This window comes from Somniosus microcephalus, chromosome 1 (assembly GCF_052327205.1).
Source record: "Somniosus microcephalus isolate GS21.2 chromosome 1, FLI_Smic_1.0, whole genome shotgun sequence".
Lineage (NCBI taxonomy): Eukaryota > Metazoa > Chordata > Chondrichthyes > Squaliformes > Somniosidae > Somniosus > Somniosus microcephalus.
In genome coordinates, this window is record NC_140987.1 from 108,609,869 (window position 1) to 108,633,656 (window position 23,788).

Below are 23,788 nucleotides of genomic sequence, written 5' to 3' on the forward strand. Positions count from 1 at the left end.
GGTTCTTCTGGCAAGCCGATTCGGCTTGAATGCCAGTGTCGGGTTCATCGGGTTCCAGCATCACCGGATCGGAGGTAGATATGGGTATCTCTACTTCATCGTTAGATGTATAGAGTTGTGGTGTAGGTTGTCCCTTTTCGGATGACTTTATGATTTGGTCAGCATGGCGCCTTATTATGCTTTCTCCGATGTCCACGGTATACATCAGTGGTCCTAGTCGTGTGCAGATAGTTCCAGGCTGCCATTTCTCGGTACGGTAGTCCCGGGCCAAAACTTGTTGACCTATCTGGAAGGTTCTAGTTGGCCTTTCATTCATGCCTTGAAACTGCCGGTTCTCCACGTCCCTTCTGATGTTGGGCTTGACCAAATCCAGCCGGCATCTTAGGTTTCTATTGAAGAACATCATGGCGGGAGTTTGGTTTGTAACCATATGTGTTGCATTCCTGTATGCGAATAAGTAGTTATCCACCTTGTGCTGAAGTTTTATGTCTTCATTACCCATGGCCTTTATGGCCTTCTTGAAGGTCTGGACAAACGTTTCAATGGACAAATGGTATGGGGCGGACGTGTAGTGCTTAACCCCATTGTTTTTTAAGAACTTTCTGAATTCTTCGGACACAAATTGCGGTCCATTATCAGAACATATCTGTTCCGGCAGCCCATTCCTGGCAAATATGCTCCTTAATACTGTGATGGTTTTTTCCGTGGTGGTGGAGGACATCTTTATTACCTCCGGCCACTTGGAGTGTGCATCAACTGCGATTAAGAACATTGAGTCCATAAATGGACCAGCAAAGTCGATGTGCACCCTTTGCCAGGGAGATGAGGGCCACTCCCATGGATGTAGAGGGGCTTGTGGTAGAGCGTTTTGGACCTTCTGGCATCCTAGGCAGCTCTTGGTCATTTCTTCGATGTCTCCATCGATACCTGGCCACCATACAAACGCCCTAGCTAGGTTCTTCATTTTCAATCCACCCAGATGCCCCTCGTGAAGCTCCTTTCGCACTTTATCCTGGAGTTTGGGTGGAACCACCACTCTGGATCCACACATCAAGGTTCCTCGGCACACTGACAGCTGTTCTCTTCTTTGCGAGAATGCTGGCAACAGTGGTTCGCCATGTGCTGGCCATCCCTTCACTGTTAAATCGTAGACCCGTGAGAGAGTAGGGTCATTTCTTGTCTCCCTTTCAATGGCAGAATTTGTCACCGGTAGACATTCCACTATGGTAGAGTGGAATATCTCTACTGGGTCTACTGTAGGTGCCTCTTTTACCGTTGGCAACGGTAGGCGTGATAAACCATCAGCATTCCCATGCTGTTTTGACCCTTTGTATTCTATGTTGTATTGGTGTGCCCCTAGAAAAAGGGACCACCTCTGTAGCCTTTTGAGCTGTCATAATGGGAACACCCTTTTTAGGGTTACATATGGAGATGAGGGGTTGATGGTCAGTCAACAAGGTAAATTTTTGTCCGTGTAGGTAATGGTTGAATTTCTTCACTCCCCATACCAGGCTGAGTGCTTCCCTGTCGATTTGGGCATAGTTACGCTCAGCTGAGTTTAATGAGCGTGACGCAAAAGCTATCGGCCGTTCTGAGCCATCAGGGAATTTATGGGATAATACTGCTCCTATGCCGTAAGGGAATGCATCCCGCCGGAGGTCTGAACGCTGACCTGCTTGCCGCGCCGGCCGTCTCCCGAGTGCTCCCTCCCAGTCCGTTATTGCTTGCCTCCGATTTCGCTGCCTGTCTCAGCTGTAGAGCCAGCCGCTGGAGCCCCAGCCTGATGCCCAGGAAGGATTAGCGCAGTACCTGCCACCAGCTTGGCCAGCTGGTGAAACACAGCTTCTCTCACTTCCTTGAGTCTTCTGGATGCCCGAGGAATCGATGTCCTTGAGGTGCTGCCGAATTGCAGGTAAGTCCGTTTCCACTTCGTCGCCACTGTAGTGTCCGTGTGTTGATAAAGACACTGAAGACAGGAGTTGGTTCGTAGGTATTTACTAAGCAAAGTCTGGGGGGGGGTTCTAACGGATATACACAATATACAGGTTTATATAGCCCGAGTGGCAATTACCAGCATTACAGCACACCTGGGGCTCTTAAAGGCACATACACCACATACCTCTTTTGATGTGATTAGTGTTTTGCTCTTCTGGAAAGCTCGTCTACATTCGTCACTCCACTTCCATGGCACCCCAGTTTGCAGTAGGGTGTTCAGTGGGTGTAGTATTGTAGACGAATTTGGCAAGAACTTATGGTAGTAGTTTACCAGCCCGAGGAACGACCTCAGTTGTGACACATTTTCCGGTGCTGGAGCCTTGACTACTGCCTCAATCTTCTCTGGGGACTTATGTAACCCCTCTTTATCGATAACGTGGCCACAATACGAGATCTGTTTTCTAAAAAACTCGCATTTGGGGCGGTTAGCTCGGAGCCCATATTCCTGCAATCTAGTGAGCACCTGCTCCAGGTTGGCAAGGTGATCACTGTCATTTTCGCCCGTGACCAGGATGTCGTCCAAATAACACTGGGTCCCTGGGATCCCTTGCAGGACTTGTTCCATTGCCCTCTGCCAAATAGCCGGAGCTGATGCTACCCCGAATACCAGCCGGTTGTATTGGTAGAGACCTTTTATGGGTGTTGATTGTGAGGTATTTTTTTGATGCTTCTTCTACCTCCATTTGCAGATACGCCTGGGCCAGATCAATCTTAGTGAAGCGTTTCCCTCCAGATAGCGAGGCGAAAATATCTTCAATCCGCGGAAGTGGATATTGTACGGTGTGAAGGACCGGGTTCACTGTTACCTTAAAGTCCCCACAGATGCGAACCTTCCTTGGTTCCCCAGGCATGCTGCTCAACGACTTTTTCATCACAGGGACGATGGGTGTAGCCCACTCGCTCCAGTCTACCTTGGACAGTACACCTGAACATTCCAGACTCTCCAGCCCTGCTTCGACGGCTGGGCGGATCGCATAAGGTACCGGTCTGGCCTTAAAAAAAATTTGGGGCTTGCGTTTTCTTCAATTTTAATCGTTGCTGTCATGCCTTTTAGTGTTCCGAGTCCTTGCTGGATCACTTCTTTCGCGTCAGTTAAGATCTTTGACAGTCGCCCAGGTGTGACGTCATCATCCTTTTTGTCAGCCACAGTCAGTGCCTGTATGGAATGTCAATCCAGTTGTATTTTCTGGATCCATTCACGTCCCAGTAATGGTGGTCCTCCATCTTGCAATACATACAGGTCTAGTTTTGGTGTTTCCTTACCATTATATATAACGGTCACCCTTATTTTTCCTTTGGGGTAGACTTTTTGCCCCGTGTACATCTTCAAAATAATTTTTGTGTCTCTCAAGGGTATGTGTGAGAATAGCCGCTCATAGTCCCGTCGGTTTATGACTGTTAGGGCTGATCCTGTGTCCAATTCCATCTTTACCTGGACTCCTGCTATCTTGAGAGTGACCCAAATGGTTCGATGATCCTCCGTTGTGATCACATTATGTAGTTTCAGACAACTCGGTTCCCTGCTTTCAGAGTCGTTATCACTCTTTTGTTCATCTGAACTATTCTCCGTCATCTTATGTACCTTCTTGTACTTTTCTTTGGTAGGTTTCTTATTGCTGGTTTTCTTTCCCGACCTGCAGACTCGTGCTCTGTGTCCTATTTTTCCACACTCTCTGCACACTTTGTCTTTGAACCAGCAATCATTCTGGTCGTGTGTTGTTCTGCCGCAGCGATAGCACTTCTCTGTGCTATATGACATTTTGTTTGTGCCATATTCTTGCGGTCTCTGTTGTATCTCTGCAGCGCCCCGTGCTGCTGCTTCATATGATACCGCAATGCTGAAAGCCTTTTCCAGTGTAAGGTCCTTTTCAGATAAAAGCCATTTCTGGGTTCCTTCACTTTGAAGCCCACACACAAACTTGTCCCTTAAGGTATCTGCCAGTCCTGCTCCAAACTGGCAGTGTTTCGATAGTTTGCACAGTTCTGTTAAATAATCAGCATTGCTTTCATCCTTATGCTGGTTCCATTTGTGAAACTTGAATCTTTCTGCTATCAGCAGCGGTGTGGGGTTTAAATGTTCCTGTAGTATCGTTACTATGTCTTCAAAACTCTCTTCCATTGGCTTCGTTGGGGTTACTAGATTTCGTAATAAACCATACGTCTTTGCACCCATTAAATTTAACAATACCGACGCTTTCTTGTCATCTGACACCTCATTTGCCTTGCAGTATACCTCTATTCGTTCGACATATGTAGTCCAATCTTCAACTTCATTGTCAAATGCGGTGATACTGCCACTCTTCGGCATTTTGGGTGTGGTTTAAAATGGCGTCTCCCAATGGCTTAAAATGGCGTCTCCCGCGCTTTCCTTCCTCCCCGCTGCTGCCAACGCCACTCCCGGCGGTTCTCGTGGCAATGGCGGCGCCCTGTAGGTTTCGCGCGCTTCCCCTGCGCTGCTGCCAATGCCGCTCTCGGCGGTCCTCGTGGCAATGGCGGTGCCTCGCGGGTTTCTGCGTGTCTCTCTCTCCCTCTCTTCGACACTGCTCGGCCCCTGAACACCGGCTGCGCCCTGTGCGCTCTGCCCTCTCTCTCCCGTCGACGCTACTCGGCCCTTTGTTGTGCCGCTCGGTCGGGCTCTAGCCCACCACTGTCCGGGAAGGGTCTGCGCACTATCTGTTGCCAGCCCGTTTCGCTGGACCACCTCGACTGGAAAGCCAAGCCTGGCTCTCGACAGCCTCCCCCGCAATTCTCGAGTCTCTGCTGGATGACTGGGCGGTTGCCCGTGGTCGACACCCGAGTCTCTGGCCTTGACCTCCAATCCACTGATCTCCAGCAACGAATCCCCGGGAGGTGATGCAGAGTTGCAGGTAGGTTCGAACTTGCCTCGTCGCCAATGTTGTGTCCGTGTATAATAAGACACAGACTGCAGGAGAACGGTACAACAGGTGTTTACTCAACATGGCTCACACAGGAACTGATCTGTACAGATTAATACTCAGTGCTATATACAGGTGTGGTCACTGCCGGTACTGCAGTATACCTGAGGTGTAAAAGATAGTTCCCCCCTTAAAGGTATATACATTACAGCAGGACAAGTTGAGAAAGCTGTTAGAAAAGCATACGGGGTGCTTGGCTTTATTAATAGAGGCATAGAGTACAAAAGTAAGGAAGTTATGCTAAACCTGTATAAAACACTGGTTAGACCTCAGCTGGAGTATTGTGTTCAATTCTGGGCATCACACTTTAGGAAGACTATCAAGACCTTAGAGAGGGTGCAGAGGAGAATTACTGGAATGGTACCAGTGATGAGAGGCCTGAGAAATTAGGGTGGTTCTCCTTAGAGCAGAGAATGTTAAGGGGAGATTTGATCAAGGTGATCAAAAATCTTGAAGGATTTTGATAGAGCAGAAGGGTCTGTAACCAGAGGACACAGATTTAAAGTGATTGGCAAAAGAACTAGAGGTGACCTAAGGGGGAAAAAATTGTGCAGCGAGTTGTTGCGATCTGGAATGTTCTTATGAATCTTTGGAATTCTCTGCCCCAGAGGGCTGTGAATGCTGAGTCTTTGAGTATATTCAAGGCTGAGATAGATAGATTTTTGGACTCTAGGGGAATCAGGGGATATGGAGATCGGGCAGGAAAGTGGAGTTAAGGTCGATGATCAGCCGTGATTTTATTGAATGGCGGAGCAGGCTCGAGGGGCCGTATGGCCTACTCCTGCTCTTACTTCTTATGTTCTTATGGAATGCTCTGCCTGAAAGGGCGGTGGAAGCAGATTCAATTGTAGCTTTCAGTAGGGAATTGAATAAATACTTGAAGCGAAAACAATTACAAGACTAAAGTGAAAGAGCAGGGGAGTGGGACTGATTGGATAGCTCTATCAAAGACCAGGCACAATGGGCCGAATGGCCTCCTTCTGTGCTGTATCATTCTATGATTCTAATGTGAGACATAAAGACTGAAATTTGATAACTGAAAAAAGAATGTTGCTTGACTATCAATCACTGACAATATAGCACTGCAAGACTTATACAGCCCTGATTTGTGCTACAATATTAAATTGAGCACTGGAGGGCGCCACAGTAGAGTTAAAGAACGGAAGTAAGATATTACAACAACTTACATTTTTATAGTGCCTTTAATGTAATAAAATGAGCCAAAGTGCTTCATGAATAAGATAAAAGACTGAGCAGAAGTAGGATAATTAGGAGAGCTAACTTTAAAACTGGGGAGGGGGAGAGAGAGCATGCACAGAGTTGGACAATTATAGGGTGTGGGCTGGGATGCAGAGCTGGGGGAGTTTGCAGAGATGGGATGGAGTGAGGCCATGGAGGGACTTGTAAATTTAAGGTAAGGACTTTGAATTTTGTGCATTGGAAGACAAGGAGCCAGTGGAGATTGAAAGGATAGAGGTGATTAGCAAGCGGGAGTTAATCTGGGGAGGATGCAGGTGATGGAATTTTAGATAAGATGGAGTTTGTTTAGGGAGGACCATGAGAGGTGAGTGACCAGAGTGTTTGAGAAGTTGAGTCAAAATAGTGAAAGTGTAGTTATGGGTTTAAGTGGCAATTGTGGTGTATGTGCCTTTAAGAGCCCCAGGTGTGCGTAATGCCGGTAATTGCCACTTGGGCTATATAAGCCTGTGTATTGTGTATATCCTTTAGAACCCCCCCCCCCCCAGACTTGCTTAGTAAATACCTATGAACCAACTCCTGCCTTCAGTGTCTTTATCTACACACGGACACTACAGTGGCGACGAAGTGGAAACGGACTTACCTGCAATTCGGCAGCACATCAAGGACATCGATTCCTCCAGCATCCAGAAGACTCAAGGAAGTTATAGAAACTGTGGTTTCACCAGCTGGCCAAGCTGGTGGCAGGTACTGCGCTAATCCTTCCTGGGCGTCAGGCTGGGGCTCCAGCGTCGGGCTCTACAGCTGAGACAGGCAGCGAAATCGGAGGCAAGCAATAACGGACTGGGAGGGTGCACTCGGGAGACGGCCGGCGCGGCAAGCAGGTCAGCGTTTAGACCTCCGTCGGGAACGAGTCTCCAACAGTGAATAAACGGAAACCACAGTAAAACAGCGTTGTTATCGGTAGCAGCGGCGGGAAAGCGCAGGAGGTGCCATATCGTTGCTGCAGAGAGAAAAAAAAAGAAAAAAAGTGCGGGAAGCGCCATATTTTTTTTTTGAAATGCCTAAGTCTGGCAATATTGATGCTTTTGATAACGAAACAGAGCCTAACTTTGGCAATATTGATGTTTTTGATAACAAGATAGAGAATTGGACCACATATGTAGAAAGAGTGGAGGTGTTTTGCACCGCAAATGGAATAGAAGATGAAAAAAAAGCTTCAGTGCTTCTGGATCTAATGGGCGCAGAAACATACAAGCTGTTACGCAACTTAATCACTCCAGCCGAACCGATGGACAAGAATTTTGAGGAGATTGTTGATACCCTACACTGCCAATTCGAGGCAGGACTGGCAGATTCTCTGCAAGACAAATTCATCTGCGATCCCCTAAGTGTAGAAACACAAAAAAGGTATCTTCTGGAAAAGATTTAACACTGGACAAGGCTTTCAGTGCAATAGGAGCGGCAAAGGCCACAGGACTTCGGCACCCATGAAATGACACGGGGTTTCAAGAGATGTTATCGCTGCGGCAGATCCAACCATGACCAGAGGGATTGCTGGTTCAAAGAAAAAGCATGCAGGCGATGCGGAAAGATGGGACACATTCCACGTGTATGCCGATCTGAAAATAAAAAATCCACTAACGGGAAAAGAATCAATAAGGAAAAGCACAGAAAGGTACAAATGATGACGGACAGTCGCTCCAAAGACCAGAAGAGCGATAGCGACTCCGGGAACAAGAGACTAAGCTCTCTCAAATTACATAATGTAATTACCAATGAAGATTACCAGACCATTTGGGTTACCCTCATAATAGCAGGGTCCCCAGTTAAAATGGAGCTAGATACAGGATCAGCTCTAACCGTAATAAATCGACGAGATTACGAGAGGCTATTTTTGCATATACCTCTAAAAGACACATCCATTATCTTAAAAACATATACGGGGCAGAAAGTCTACCCCAAAGGAAAAATAAGGGTGCCTGTGGTATACAACGGCAAAGAAATACAAAAGTTGTATTTATACATTCTACAAGATGGTGGTCCACCGTTGTTGGGACGTGAATGGATAAGGAAGATACGTTTAGACTGGCACTCCATTCAGGCACTGACGGTGACCAGTAAGGAAAAAAACAATGATGACATCATACCTGAACGATTAAAAGACATCTTGGCCAACGCCAAAGAAGTGTTTCAAGAGAAACTAGGAACCTTGAAAGGCATCACCGCCTCAATAAAAGTGGAAGATGCAGCAATTCCAAAAATTTTTGAGGCAAGACCGGTGCCATACGCAATACGTCCGGCAGTCGAGGCAGAGCTGGAGAATTTGGAAAAGGCAGGCGTATTATCCAAAATAGATTGAAGCGAATGGGCAACACCCATCGTTCCAGTCATGAAAAAAGCATTGAAAAATAACTCTGAGGAACAGAGAAAAATTCGCATCTGTGGGGACTTTAAGGTGACTGTAAACCTGGTCCTTCACACGGTACAGTATCCTCTTCCGAGGATAGAAGATATTTTCGCCTCACTATCCGGAGGAAAATGTTTCACAAAAATTGACTTGGCACAGGCATATCTACAGATGGAGGTTGAGGAGACCTATAAAAAGTATCTCACAATAAACACACACAAAGGCCTGTACCAGTACAATCGACTGGTTTTTGGAGTAGCATCAGCTCCAGCTATCTGGCAAAGAGCTATGGAGCAAGTCCTGCAAGGGATTCCGGGGACTCAGTGTTACCTAGACGACATCCTTATAACAGGAGAAAACGACAACGAGCACCTTGCCAATTTGGAGCAGGTGCTCACTAGGCTGAAAGAACGGGGCCTACGAGCAAATCGCCCCAAGTGCGAATTTTTCCAAAATCAGATATCATATTGTGGCCACATAATTAATAAGGAAGGATTGCATAAGTCACCTGAAAAAATTGAAGCAGTTATAAAAGCCCCAGCACCTGAAAATGTTTCACAATTGAGGTCATTCCTGGGATTAATAAATTACTATCATAAATTTTTACCGAACTTATCAACTATTCTACACCCTCTGAATGATCTTCTACACACAGGAGTGATTTGGAAATGGAACGAAGACTGTAAACGTGCCTTCCATAAATGTAAAGACTTAATCACATCCGAGAAAGTTTTGGCTCATTACAACCCATCACTACCAATCAGACTGGCGTGCGATGCATCCCCTTACGGCATAGGAGCGGTATTGTCCCATAGATTCCCTGATGGCTCGGAACGGCCGATAGCTTTTGCGTCACGCTCATTGAACTCAGCTGAGCGTAACTATTCCCAGATAGACAGGGAAGCACCCAGCCTGGTATGGGGAGTGAAGAAATTCAACCATTACCTACACGGACAAAAATTTACCTTGCTGACTGACCATCAACCCCTCATCTCCATATTCAACCCTAAGAAAGGTGTCCCCATTATGACGGCACAAAGGCTACAGAGGTGGTCCCTTTTTCTAGGGGCACACCAATACAACATTGAATACAAAGGGTCAAAACAGCATGGGAATGCTGACGGTTTATCACGCCTACCGTTGCCAGCGATAGAAGAGGCACCTACAGTAGACCCAGTAGAGATATTCCACTCTACCATAGTGGAATGTCTACCGGTGACAAATTCTGCCATTGAAAGGGAGACAAGAAATGACCCTACTCTCTCACGGGTCTACGATTTAACAGTGAAGGGATGGCCAGCACATGGCGAACCACTGTTGCCAGCATTCTCGCAAAGAAGAGAACAGCTGTCAGTGTGCCGAGGAACCTTGATGTGTGGATCCAGAGTGGTGATTCCACCCAAACTCCAGGATAAAGTGCTAAAGGAGCTTCACGAGGGGCATCTGGGTGGAGTGAAAATGAAGAACCTAGCTAGGGCGTTTGTATGGTGGCCAGGTATCGATGGAGACATCGAAGACATGACCAAGAGCTGCCTAGGATGCCAGAAGGTCCAAAATGCTCCGCCACAGGCCCCTCTACATCCATGGGAGTGGCCCTCATCTCCCTGGCAAAGGGTGCACATCGACTTTGCTGGTCCATTTATGGACTCAATGTTCTTAATCGCAGTTGATGCACACTCCAAGTGGCCGGAGGTAATAAAGATGTCCTCCACCACCACGGAAAAAACCATCACAGTATTAAGGACCATATTTGCCAGGAATGGGATGCCGGAACAGATATGTTCTGATAATGGACCGCAATTTGTGTCCGAAGAATTCAGAAAGCTCTTAAAGAACAATGGGGTAAAGCACTACACGTCCGCCCCATACCATCCCGCCACCAATGGATTGGCTGAAAGGTTTGTCCAGACCTTTAAGAAGGCCATAAATGCCATGGGTAATGAAGACATAAAACTTCAGCACAAGGTGGATAACTTCTTATTTGCATATAGGAATGCAACACATATGGTTACAAACCAAACTCCCGCCATGATGTTCTACAATAGAAACCTAAGATGCCGGCTGGATTTGGTCAAGCCCAACATCTGAAGGGACGTGGAGAACCGGCAGTTTCAGGGCATGAATGAAAGGCCAACTAGGGCCTTCCAGATGGGCCAACCGGTTTTGGCCCGGGACTACCGTACCGAGAAATGGCAGCCTGGAACTATCTGCACACGACTAGGACCACTGATGTATACCGTGGACATCGGAGAAAGCATAATAAGGCGCCATGCTGACCAAATCATCAAGTCATCCGAAAAGGGACAACCTACACCACCACGCTATACATCTAACAATGAAGTAGAGATACCCATATCTACCTCCGATCCGGTGATACTGGAACCCGATGAACCCGACACTGGCCTTCAAGCCGAATCAGCCTTGCCAGAAGAACCTACTACACCACCAGAAACTACTACACCCCCGAGGCGTTATCCGGACCGAGTCAGGAAGCCTCCTGAGAGACTAACTTATAATTAATTAATACAGCAATGTATATTATTTTGCATATAACATGTAATTAATAATTACTTAAAATATGATGTACTAGTTAGCTGGAAAGGGAGGAATTGTGGTGTATGTGCCTTTAAGAGCCCCAGGTGTGCGTAATGCCGGTAATTGCCACTTGGGCTATATAAGCCTGTGTATTGTGTATATCCTTTAGAACCCCCCCCAGACTTGCTTAGTAAATACCTATGAACCAACTCCTGTCTTCAGTGTCTTTATCTACACACGGACACTACAGCAATAGGAGTAAGATGGGGGTAGAGGCAGGCAATGTTTCATAGATGAAAGTATGTGGTCATATTGATGGGTTTGAAGCTCTGCTCTGGGTCTATCAGGACACCAAGATTGTGCACCATCTGCTTAGGAAGGGGATGGAGCTGCTGGTAAAGATATGGAGATTTGGTTGAGCACCAAATAAGATGGCTTCAGTTTTCCTGATGTTCAGCTGGACAAAGCTCTGGTTCACCCATGGCTTGATGTCAGATAAACAGTCTATACCAATAAACCAGGAAAGTAAGAGATTTAATGCGATTTAAAAAGGACTTTTAATTAATGTTTTAAATGCTTAAATTTACTCAAATTATTCATAGTGATGTAATCTTATGGCCAAGCTAATATATCTGTAAAACTATAAGATACAAAGGGGGAAAAATTCAGTTGGTTGCGCCTCCCGTTAGCGCCTTAAGAGGGCGGTAACGGGACACAAAGCAACTAGCGCCCGGGCGCAGCACTACCCACGCCTCCCGCAAAATTCAGCGGGAGGTTAGTGGTGGCGCTAACTGGTAGCGCCCTGTGGCGCTGCGCCGCTGGCGATGACGTCATTGGCGTGCGCAGCGCCCCGCTCACGCCCCGGCCACGATCTTCGGGAGCTCCCCCTGACTTACCGCTGGGCGCTATGTCCGACGGGGTCAGGGGGGTGTACCTGCGGCCGGGGAGGCGCAATTTAAAGGCGAGGTGCGGGGCGGCCATTTTTGTTGCTGGCCGCCTGCCAGCACCTGCCTGCGCTCCCGTCCCAGACCTCCTGAAACGCCCCCACCCCCCGCGGAGTGCTGGCTGCTCTCCAAGAGCCCGACAGTTCTCTTGAGTGCCGGGCTCTTTTGCCTGCACTCCCGATCCCCAGGTCGCGCTGCACAAGGCTCCTCCCCTTTAAGAAGGGGAGGAAGGCTGCAATACCGCGGCGCGACGTGCCGCAATATTGACTCTCAGCACCCCAAGAGGGATGCGGGGCGCTTCCAGTAACCCCGCTTCCCTCTTGGGGCGCAACCACTCAATTTCCGGCGCGGGGACGCTAATTTTTCGGGGGAGCTACTTTTAGCACCCCGGCGAAGTTAGGGCGCTACTCAATTTTTAGCCCAAAGTCCTTATTTAATAAATGAATTGTATGCAATGTAACAGTGAAATATTTTACAAAGCAGTCAATGAAATAATTATCAGTTAAGTTCCCAAAACACTAAGTTTGGAGACTTCAGGAAATGTTGGTAAATGATTGGTAAATAGAAATGGCTGAAAATAAACTGTTATTTTAATAGCATTTCTTCCTCTTCTCTTTCCTGTCAACTTGCATTTTTGTCAAAAAATATTTTTCCACCTGACTAGAAACTTCCTACGTGTGCTTAAAATTGTTATTGACAGTTACTATAGCTTGTGATTTAAACATTGTTAATATAAGTGACATTTTCTCAAAATTAAATTATGAAAATTTATCAACTTTTATTTCTGTATCATTTTGCAAAACAAAATGTTATATTAGTGAACCCTGATCACCTCAATGGAAGAATTGGGTTAGAGCGGACACTGAGGTAGATATTACAAGGAAGCTGACTATACATCATAGTAGTTGTTTGCCTACAGTGCTTCTGGTTTAACTGTGTGCTAACTCTGCCCCCTCAGGAGTTCTCAACAACTTACAAGCCGCTTCTCCAACTATCTTTTCAACACATTAGTAAAACAATAAAAGTTTATAAATAAATGAAAGGATGTTTATGGTTCTTTCAATTCATATTGAAAAGGGGTGCTCTCGTAAGGCACTCTGAACAAACCAGAGCAATATCAACAGCATATTTACCTGTTTATTTCTACAGATCCACGTGAAAATAGCAAAATGGAGATCCTCTACATACTTGTCCCCAGCATTGCCATTCCACTGGTCATTGCTTTGCTGTTTTTCCTTGTCTGTATGTGTCGAAACAAACACAAGGCATCTGCACCTTCTCCACAGAGGCGCCAGCTGATGGCATCTCCCAGTCAGGACATGGAGATGCCACTCATTAGCCCTCACAAACAGGTAATTTTATGCTAGTGTCACATAATATTTTAACATCATTACATGATTTTCAGATCACACGGCAGCTTGACTCCGTGGCAGCGCTCTCGCCTCTGAGCTCAAGGCTATGTGTTTAAGTGCATAATCTAGACTGACACTCCAGTGATGAACGAGTCCTCCATTATTGGAGGTGCTCTCTTTGTGGAGGGGATGTTAAACAGAGGTCCTGTCTGTTTGGTCCAGTTGTGGAAATGGGCATTCAGTATCCAAATGCACTATTCAATGAAGAGTTTGAACTTTGCCTGGCCAACATTAACTGGTCATTCATCTCATAGCCATTTGTGGATATTGCTGGTGCAGAATGGCTGCCACATTTGAAACTTCTTGGGGTGAAATATGTATATAACTGCAAGTAGCGTTATCTGTTGTTTGGGCTGCATTAAGTATATATACTGCTAAACTCAAGATCTGTTTGTTTCCTCTGTATTTTAGGTTCTGTATATAGTGTTCCAGAGTCTTAAATTTACAAGGAGTTTGTGATTGTTGTTGAACACGTTAGGCCCTGAAATTCCTGAGGCTGGAGAGGGCACAAGTCACGTTTGTGCCCGGAAAGGGGTCCAAAACCCTGCTCTGCTGGACTGGACCTTCAAATTCCAATTGGGGGAAGGCTATGTGTGGATCTGCAACCCCCCTCTTTCCCCCCTCCCACATCAACAGAGCGTGTTGGAGGGAGTTCACAAGTTTCCCAGGAATTTCCTTCCTTTATGCACTTAAAAGGTCTTGGTGAAACCCTTGCTGGTTAAGAATTGATGAGTCCTTTTTGAGGCCACCCTGGCGAAGCAATTAACCCTGTCTCTCAAATTTGGGGTAGGGTCTCCCAGCAAAGCGGGGCCTCAGGAATCTCCAAGCCAGTGTAACAGTACTGATCTGTTTTGGGAACTTAACCAATCTTTGTTTTTTTTTTCATTCGTTCCTGGGATGTGGGCGTCGCTGTCAAGGCCAGCATTTATTGTCCATCCCTAATTACCCTTGAGAAGGTGGTGGTGAGCCCCCCTTCTTGAACTGCTGCAGTCCATGTGGTGATGGTCCTCCCATAGTGCTGTTAGTGAGGGAGTTCAAGGATTTTGACCCAGCTACTATGAAGGAACGGCGACATATTTCCAAGTCAGGATGTTGTGTAACTTGGAGGGGAACTTGCAGGTGATGGTGGTCCCAATCGCCTGCTGCCCTTGTCCTTCAAGGTGGTAGTGGTTGCAGGTTTGGGACGTGCTGTCGAAGAAGCCTTGGCGAGTTGCTGCAGTGCATCTTATAGATGGTACACACTGCAGCTGCGGTGCGCCGGTAGTGGGGGGAACTGAATGTTTAAGGTGGTGGATGGGGTGCCAATCAAGCGGGCTGCTTTGTCCTGGATGGTGTCGAGCTTCTTGTGTTGTTGGAGCTGCACTCATTCAGGCAAGTGGAGAGCATTCCATCACACTCTTGACTTGTGCCTTGTAGATGGTGGAAAGGCTTTGGGAAGTCGGGAGGTAAGACACTCACCATAGAATAACCCAGCCTCTGACCTGCTCTTGTAGCCACAGTATTTATGTGGCTAGCCAGTTAAGTTTCTGGTCAATGGTGACCTCCAGAATGTTGATGGTGGGGGATTTGGCGATGGTAATGCTGTTGAATGTCAAGCAGCGGTGGTTAGACTCGCTTTTTGGAGATAGTCATTGCCTGGCACTTGTGTGGCATGAATGTTACTTGCCACTTATCCGCCCAAACCTGAATATCTTCCAGGTCTTGTTGCATGCAGGCATAGACTGCTTCATTATCTGAGGAGTTGTGAGTGGAACTGAACACTGCAATCATCAGTGAACATCCCCACTTCTGACCTTATGATGGAGGGAAGGTCATTGATGAAGCAGCTGAAGATAGTTGGGCCTAGTACACTGCCCTGAGGAACTCCTGCAGCGATGTCCTGGGGCTGAGATGATTGACCTCCAACAACCACAACCATCTTCCTTTGTGCTAGGTATGACTTCAGCCAGTGGAGAGTTTTCCCCCGATTCCCATTGACTTCAATTTTGCTCAGGCTCCTTGATGCCACACTCTGTCAAATGCTGCCTTGATGTCAAAGGCAGTCACTCTCACCTCACCTGACCTCTGGAATTCAGCTCTTCTGTCCAGGTTTGGACCAAGGTTGTACTGTAATGAGATCTGGAGCTGAGTGGTCCTGGCAGAACCCAAACTGAGTATCAGTGAGCTGTCCACAAAAGGCAGGACAAATCCAATCCGGCCAATTACCACCCCATCAGCCTGCTCTCAATCATCAGCAAAATGATGGAAGGTGTCGTCAACAGTGCTATCAAGCAGCACTTAATCACTAACAACCTGCTTACCAATGCTCAGTTTGGGTTCCGCCAGGACCACTTGGCTCCAGACCTCAGTACAGCCTTGGTCCAAACATGGACAAAATAGTTGAATTCCAGAAGTGAAAGGAGAGTGACTGCCCTTGACATCAAGGCAGTGTTTGACTGTGTGTGGCATCAAGGAGCCCTAGTAAAATTGAAGTCAATGGGAATCGGGGGGAAAACTCTCCACTGGCTGGAGTCATACCTAGGATGAAGGAAGATGGTTGTGGTTGGTGGAGGCCAATCATCTCAGCCCCAGGATATCGCTGCAGGAGTTCCTCAGGGCAAGTTTTAAATGTTTTTCAGATCAAAAATATTTAGTTTACTAAGAAACTGACTAGTGTACACCAATGAAACTATTAAATGGTTCAGTATAGTTTTTTCAGTGATTTTAAATCTAGTTACTCAGGTGGAGGACTGGACACTCTTATAAAAATGCTTATTTTTGGTGATAAACCCATTTTCACCTGTATTAATAAAGCTGCACCTGGTTAGCACTTTTAAATAAATCAACGGATAATTTTTAATGGAAAGAAAAGAAAAAGAACCAATTGCGTTCGTGCTGGTTTATTGAAGATTTTCCGTTTGTGATTATGCAAATGAATTTTATCGGCAACTTGAACTGTAACCTAACCAGTGCGATTTCAAGCGCATTTTTGGTGCAATTTCTTGCTTATGCCCAATGTGAAAACTCTACCTCTGATTCTTTTGTTAACCAATTTCTTTTGGATTGTCTTTCTAGGGAAAATTGAAAGATATCTGTCTATCTGCAGTGCGATTTATGGAAGAGCTTGGAGAAGATCGGTTTGGGAAAGTGTACAAGGGACATCTGTACAGCACAGGCCCTGGTGAACAAGCACAAGTTATAGCTATTAAAACTATGAAGGATAAAACTGAAGTGTCACTTAGAGAAGAATTCAAACATGAAGCTTTGATGCGATCTCGGCTGCAGCATCCAAATATCGTTTGCCTTCTTGGCATAGTGACCAAGGAACAGCCCATGAGCATGATCTTTAGTTATCCTTCCCAGAGTGATCTCCATGAATTCCTAGTAATGCGGTCACCACATTCAGATGTCGGAAGTAGCGATGATGACCGGACAGTGAAGTCTGCACTGGAGCCAGCTGACTTCCTGCACATTGTGACTCAGATAGCAGCAGGCATGGAATATCTCTCCAGCCACCATGTCGTACACAAGGATCTGGCCACTAGGAATGTCTTGGTTTGTGATAAACTCCACGTAAAAATATCTGATTTGGGCATTTTCAGAGAGGTTTACTCTGCAGATTACTACAAGCTGATGGGGAATTCACTTCTACCGATCCGCTGGATGCCACCTGAAGCTATCATATATGGCAAATTTTCTGTCGATTCTGACATATGGTCATTTGGGGTAGTGGCATGGGAAATATTTGGCTACGGCCTGCAACCATATTGTGGGTATTCCAATCAAGATGTCATAGAAATGATCAGAAACCGTCATGTGTTGCCTTGTCCTGATGACTGTCCAGCCTGGGTATACAGTCTGATGCTGGAGTGTTGGAATGAATTTCCATCAAGAAGACCACGGTTTAAAGATATCCACACAAGATTCCGAACGTGGGAAAATCTGTCCAACTATAACAGCTCGGCTCCTCCATCTGGGGGCAGCAATGCCACACAGACTAGTTCCCTCAGCACCAGTCCAGTCAGTAATGTAAGTAATGCAAGATATGTGGGACCAAAGCAAAAAGCACATTTTCCACCGGCTCAGTTCATACCTGTAAAAGGACAGATACGGCCGATGGTGCCACCGCCTCAATTATACATTCCAGTAAATGGCTACCAGCCAATGCCAGCCTATGGTGCCTATTTGCCAAATTTTTACCCAATGCAAATCCAGATGCAGATGCCTCAGCAGTTACCCCCACAGTTGGTACCAAAGACAGGTTCCCACAACAGTGGAAGTGGCTCCACGAGTACAGGTTATGTAACAACAGCGCCCTCAAATGCGTCCGGTACAGACCGCGTTGCTTTGATCCCAGACCAGTCAAATGGCACAGAAGATGAGCCTAATGAGCCCACTGTTGTAGATGAAGTACCTGCATCTGAGAATCTCCAAGATAATGAAATGTTGGTACCAGAAACAGAGTTACTCGGTGATGCTGACACACCACAAATTGCTGATGTGGAAGTGGATACAGAAGCATGAACTAATTTTTTCCAAACAAAGATGAGGCTGCATTCATTACCAACACCTTAGTGATGATAAAAAAGAATGTGAAACAGCAAAGTGTCAAACCTATAAGTCTTTTTTATTTTTCTTTAAAAAGAACATCTCAATCATTATTGACATGGGTGCAATCTATCTGTGGCCTACCTTTTTGTATTAGGCTGCCCTCAAATTTGTCATTGGCAGCTGGCACAGTAAGAAATCTCTAATCCTTGCAATTTATATTCACTGTTCAGTGGAACGTATACAGGCCACAAAGGTGTCTAGTATTGCACATTTGAACAGAAATGTGTTCTGGAGGTTTGCGACTCGACTGAATAAGCAGTTTTGATTTTCTACTGTTGCTGTGCAACTTTACACTGTCGAGCAATACCTCGTATTTATATAACACAGTAACTTAGATGCTGACACTTTGAACGGTAATGAAACACGCTTTATGAAGTAAAAACTGATGCATGGGGAAAAACTACCAACAAATCTCCTCCAATTCTCAAAGGAGGTACTTTCATTGTACATATTTGTACACATGAATGGTGGTTACTCCATAGTCATTTTATAAACATTTTAATGGAATGCAAAGAAGGACATTCTGTTGACTCAGCAGTATTGTGACCCCACCCCTACTCCTCGGGCTCCCAACAACCAATCAACTCATGGCTGAAGTGACACAGGCTGGGATGTAAATAACCTGAAGAAATTTACATGGAAAAAAGGAGAATGAAAGAGGATTTCAAAATATCCTAACATTTTACAAAAGCGAACTGGTGTGCAGGAGGCATCTGACAGAAGAGGCGCTACTCCTTGTTCTATCGCAACACCGAGAAGAGAAAGCATATGTTACAAACCAAACGACACTATTACTGTTTCGTATTAACCAGCAAATGATTGTTTAACTGCCTTACTCTATATTTTGCATGTACAATATCAATGAATTGATTACAGGTTTCCACTTTTTAAACATTAAGTGAAATACTCTCTTTGTAAATACAAAAAACATAAATACTCATTTTAAAAATCCTACTATTTCTCTCTCAAATTGTCATTCTCCTATATTTGCAAACTATTTTGCATATGGAGTCAATTCTTTCCTTTCTTACTTTATTTTTAAAAGAAATATGTTGTACAGAAAATGAACTTTGCATTTTGCATTTTTAAAAACCTCAAGGCTTTAATTGTAATTTATGTTTCATGACATTTTGTTTTTTGACATATACCTGATGATGAAACAAAAGTTTGATTTTATAATTTAACTGTAAACTTGCTAAGTAAATAGTTATTCCACATGGTTTTATTTCCCCTTTATTGAGTGGCCTTTAAATTTCCTGTTTAGTTTATAAGGAGCTTCTTGCTAAGCACACCAGAAGATTTGCATTACTGTAATGAGCACACTGTTTATATATTTTGTAAACCAAGCCACGTAGCATTTCAAATAAAGTGATTAAACACCAGGCGTATACAGTTTCTTGTTAAAGATTGTGGCCGCAAAATTCGGAGGTTTAGCCCTAACCATTGAGGCCGATTTTGCTGAAAAAATCCAGCCGCCCACTTCCAGCAGGTCCCGCAGCGGCCGCCATTTTGGGTAGGGATGCCGTTCTCTGCGCTCACTGCAGGTAATTAGATGAGGCAGATCGGGACGTCAATGTGTGTGCAACACTGATTTGATGCACAATCTGCCATTTTTGATGTCGCCGCTCCATTCAATACCCTTCTAATCACGACCAGTTGACAATGCACTCAGTAGCAGGAAGGACTCCCCAGCAGCACTATTTAAAGGGGTCATCAACAACTTACAGCTGACTTGTTTTTTCAGTTCTACTAGCTCTGTCTAAGTTTGCGCAAGTGTTTGGAACTTTTTAAAGTTGCTGAGGTTACCAGGAGTGTTGCTGCAAGTGGAGAACACCTTGCTTCTCATTTAAAGGCTTCTGCTCACACCACTTGCTCACAGTGATGGGGGCTCTATTTGTAGGTCAGGTAGCATCTTAACCTGAGATATGAACTCTGTTTCTCTCTTCATGATGTTGCCTGACCTGTTGAGTATTTGCAACATTTTCTGTCTTCTCAGAGCCTCTTTTCCATCTGAGGCCTTGCAAGTGTCCAGCAGCACTCCCTACATACTTTAAAAAAAAAACTTTTAATATCTATTGCAGCAAGCCACTACTTCAATAAAAAAATTTTAAAAGTCCAAAAGTTTAAATGCAAACTTACATGAAAGATGTGTGTCCCTTTAAGAGGTGTTGACTGCACCTCTGTCAGTCTGTTTGCACGCTGGGTTTCCCTGGCGTGGTTATGACTCAGTGCTGAACTCAGCGCTAGTGTCAAAGTTGACCATGGTGATGTTGAGTCGCATTGCACGCCGACTGATATCACCACTCTGCCATTTTTTGTTGCATGGCGCTAATACTTACCAGCAGCGCCACGGGCACGTCGAAACTAAAGGATGCCACGGGACCCGCCACCAGCTGGCGAAACAGCAGTGGCCGCCGCTTTTTCGCTACTTTTTTTCTGGTAACAGGTGGCGATAAGCCCCCGAATTTTTAGCCGTCAGTGTCTCAGTGAGGATTCTTCAACTTGATTAGTCAAGCAGCAGGCTCTTCAACCACTCACAGACGCCACAGATCGCCTGTAGATGGCGCTGCACTGGATCAGACGCCCGATTACTAGAAATCGCCACTGACAAACCCGCAACAAGTCCCTGGGCAACTGTACGCGAGGTAAACGGCAAAAGCCGTTCCTTCGCCGCTCACACCAAAATCTGGGCCAATATATTTTGTAGAGAAAAATACACAATCCTAATAAATTTCAGTCTGTCAGTTTGGATGCAACCTGTCAGATTAGCAGTCATTGAGGATAAATAAGGGATTGTGGCGGAACCACCAGAGGATTACGGACAATTGTATATAATTCCTTTTACAGCAATGTAGTACAGCTGGGGGCTGCACCTTTTAATGTATCTGTTAACTGTACTAGGGCTTCTTTACTGTACTCCGCGTGATGACGTCATGCCGTCCGTCACGTGATCTCTCAACGGCGGGAAGAACGTCATGACGTCAGAGCTCGGAACCTTCCAGCAGTTGAGCTCGGAACCTGCTAGCAGTTGAGCTCGGAACCTTCTAGCAGTCTCCAGAGAGGCTTTCAAGCAGACCAGACCTATTTGCATTGTATCCTACAGTTTCCTGTACAGCTTCGTTTGTTCATTAAATTTTATTGTTTTTGATTTTCTGAGTCGATCTCAATTCTACGGCTAGGAACCCCAGTTCCTACATTGGTGACCCCGATTTCTTCGAACAATTTTCGTTGAAGTTACATCATGGACACGAACGCCGTCACCCTCAAACTGCCGCAATTTTGGGAGCAACAACCGGCCACGTGGTTTTTACAGGCGGGAGCCCAATTTGCAATCCGGGGAGTAGCAGCGGATTCGACCCGTTATTATTACATGGTCTCTGCCCTCGACAGCACCACGGCCTCGCGGGTCGTCAGCCTCCTCGAGAGCCCACCGAACAATGGCAAGTACGAAGCTTTAAAAGCACATTTACTGCAGATTTTCGGTCTGTCCAAGTCGGAGCGCGCTCGCAGACTTATCTCCATGCCTGGCCTCGGGGACTCAAAACCCTCAGAGCTCATGAGCCAAATGCTCACACTTTTGGGCTCGGAATCGCAATGTTTTCTGTTCCGCGAGCTGTTTCTCTGTCAACTAGCAGAGCCAGTACAGACGGCCTTGGCCAATTCCGTGATCACGGATTGTGCTGAACTCGCCGCGGAAGCAGATAAAATATTCACCATCTCACAACAATCTTGTGCAGCCACGAGGCGCCCATCCCCCACAAGAGCGAATCCGACGACTCCTCCTGTAGGCTGGTGTGCATACCACGCTCATTTTGGCGCGAAGGCCAGAAATTGCCGTCCGCCCTGCAGTTTCTCACCAAAAAAAAAAACCTACCTCAAACCAGCGGTTTCTGAAAAGATCAATAAGGCCTAAGGGACGTGCCGGAGTTGCGATGGCCGTTGGGTCCGCAGGGAAACTCCTATACATTACAGACTCCCTGTCAGGGCGACATTTTCTCTGTGATACTAGCTCCCAGTGCAGTACCCTACCAGCGTTGAAGCTAGATCTTCAATCTGGCGGTCAAGGTCCCCCCCCTCGAGGCAGCTAATGGTGCGGCCATTCGCACGTTCGGAAAGCGTAGGGTCCAGTTGAGTTTTGGTTGCCAACGTTTTGTTTGGGAGTTCATCACAGCGAAAGTCTCACAGGCCATCCTGGGGGCAGATTTCTTCTGCGCAAACGGGTTTCTCGTCGACGTCCGACACTGCCGGCTAATCAGTGCCTCCACTTTTCACTCGGTCCCCTGCCACCGAAGCACTGCGATGTCTTGGTCAGTTGCCTGTGCAGTCCCATCTCCAAATGAGTTCTCTCGTCTTCTCAGTGAGTTCCCTGAGCTCACCAGGCCCACATTTTCTTCTTCAGTTGCGAGGCATGGTGCGGCGCACCACATTACCACAACAGGATCCCCTGTTTATGCGAGAGCTCGAAGGCTGGAACCTGGTAAACTCGCGGCCGCCAAGGCGGAGTTCCATACAATGGAACGCCTGGGAATTATTCGATGTTCGAATAGTCCTTGGTCCTTGCCATTACACATTGTTCCTAAGCCGGGCGGCGGATGGCGACCATGCGGTGACTACAGACGCCTGAATGAGGCTACCACACTGGATCGGTACCCAATTGCTCACATTCAGGATTTTTCAGCCCATCTGGTAGGGAATTCCATCTTTTCCAAAGTAGACCTCGTCCGAGGCTATCATCAAGTGCCCGTGCATCCTCAGGATGTCCCCAAAACTGCCGTCATCACACCTTTCGGGCTCTTTGAGTTCCTTCGTATGCCATTTGGGCTGAAGAATGCAGCACAAGCCGTCCAACATCTCATGGATTCCATGTTGCGCGATCTGCCGTTCATCTTCGTCTACCTAGACGACATCCTTATTGCCAGTAACAGCACGAAAGAACACATTATGCACTTGCGTATCCTTTTTTCTCATCTCAGCCAACATGGCCTTATTATCAACCTGGCCAAGTGCCAGTTTGGGTTGCACAGCATTGATTTCCTGGGACACAGAATCACCTCAAAAGGCACCGCCCCGCTGGCCACGAAGGTGGAAGCAGTTCCCTCTTCCTCAGCCCGTCAGGGCCCTCCAGGAATTTCTGGGAATGGTCAATTTTTATCATCGGTTCGTCCCCAAGGCGGCATTGTTGATGCAACCTTTGTACGAGGCCCTCAGAGGTAAATCGGGCAAAGACCCGATCGATTGGACACCCCAGATGGACCAGGCTTTCCTCGACACTAAGAACGCTTTGGCTGCTGCGACCATGTTGGCACATCCCCTTCCGGGTGCAACCATTGCCCTTACCACCGACGCATCTGATTATGCCATCGGGGCAGTACAGGAGCAGTGGGTCAACGGCACATGGCAACCACTGGCTTTCTTCAGCTGCCAATTGTGGAAGATCGAACGCAAGTATAGTACTTTTGATAGGGAGTTGGCATTGTTTCTGGCCATCCGCCATTTTCGCTTCCCACTGGAAGGACGCCCATTCACGGCTTTTGTAGACCACAAGCCACTTACTTTTGCGATGGCCAAGACAGCGGAACCATGGTCAGCACGGCAACAATGTCATCTTACGTACATATCTGAATTTACAACCGACATACAACATGTCTCAGGCAAAGACAACCTGGTGGCGGATTGTCTCTCCTGCGCCCAGCTCCGCGCAGTACACCTGGGAGTCGACTATGTTGGTTTGGCAAAAGAACAGAAGGCAGACCCTGAAGTGCAGGCATA

General features: G+C 46.4%; 1 protein-coding gene across 2 annotated transcripts in view; it reads left to right on the plus strand.

Annotated features, from left to right (window-relative positions):
• The window catches only part of ror2 (receptor tyrosine kinase-like orphan receptor 2), a 450,069-nt gene extending 430,668 nt beyond the window's left edge, over positions 1–19,401 (plus strand). For both annotated transcript variants that reach the window (XM_085984540.1, XM_085984543.1), the window contains exons 8-9: positions 13,167–13,369; positions 16,484–19,401. In XM_085984540.1, the coding sequence (XP_085840666.1) occupies positions 13,167–13,369; positions 16,484–17,932 (1,652 nt within the window). In that variant the 3' untranslated portion in view covers positions 17,933–19,401. The remainder of the gene's footprint in view (positions 1–13,166; positions 13,370–16,483) is intronic.
• Positions 19,402–23,788: the final 4,387 nt, after the last annotated feature.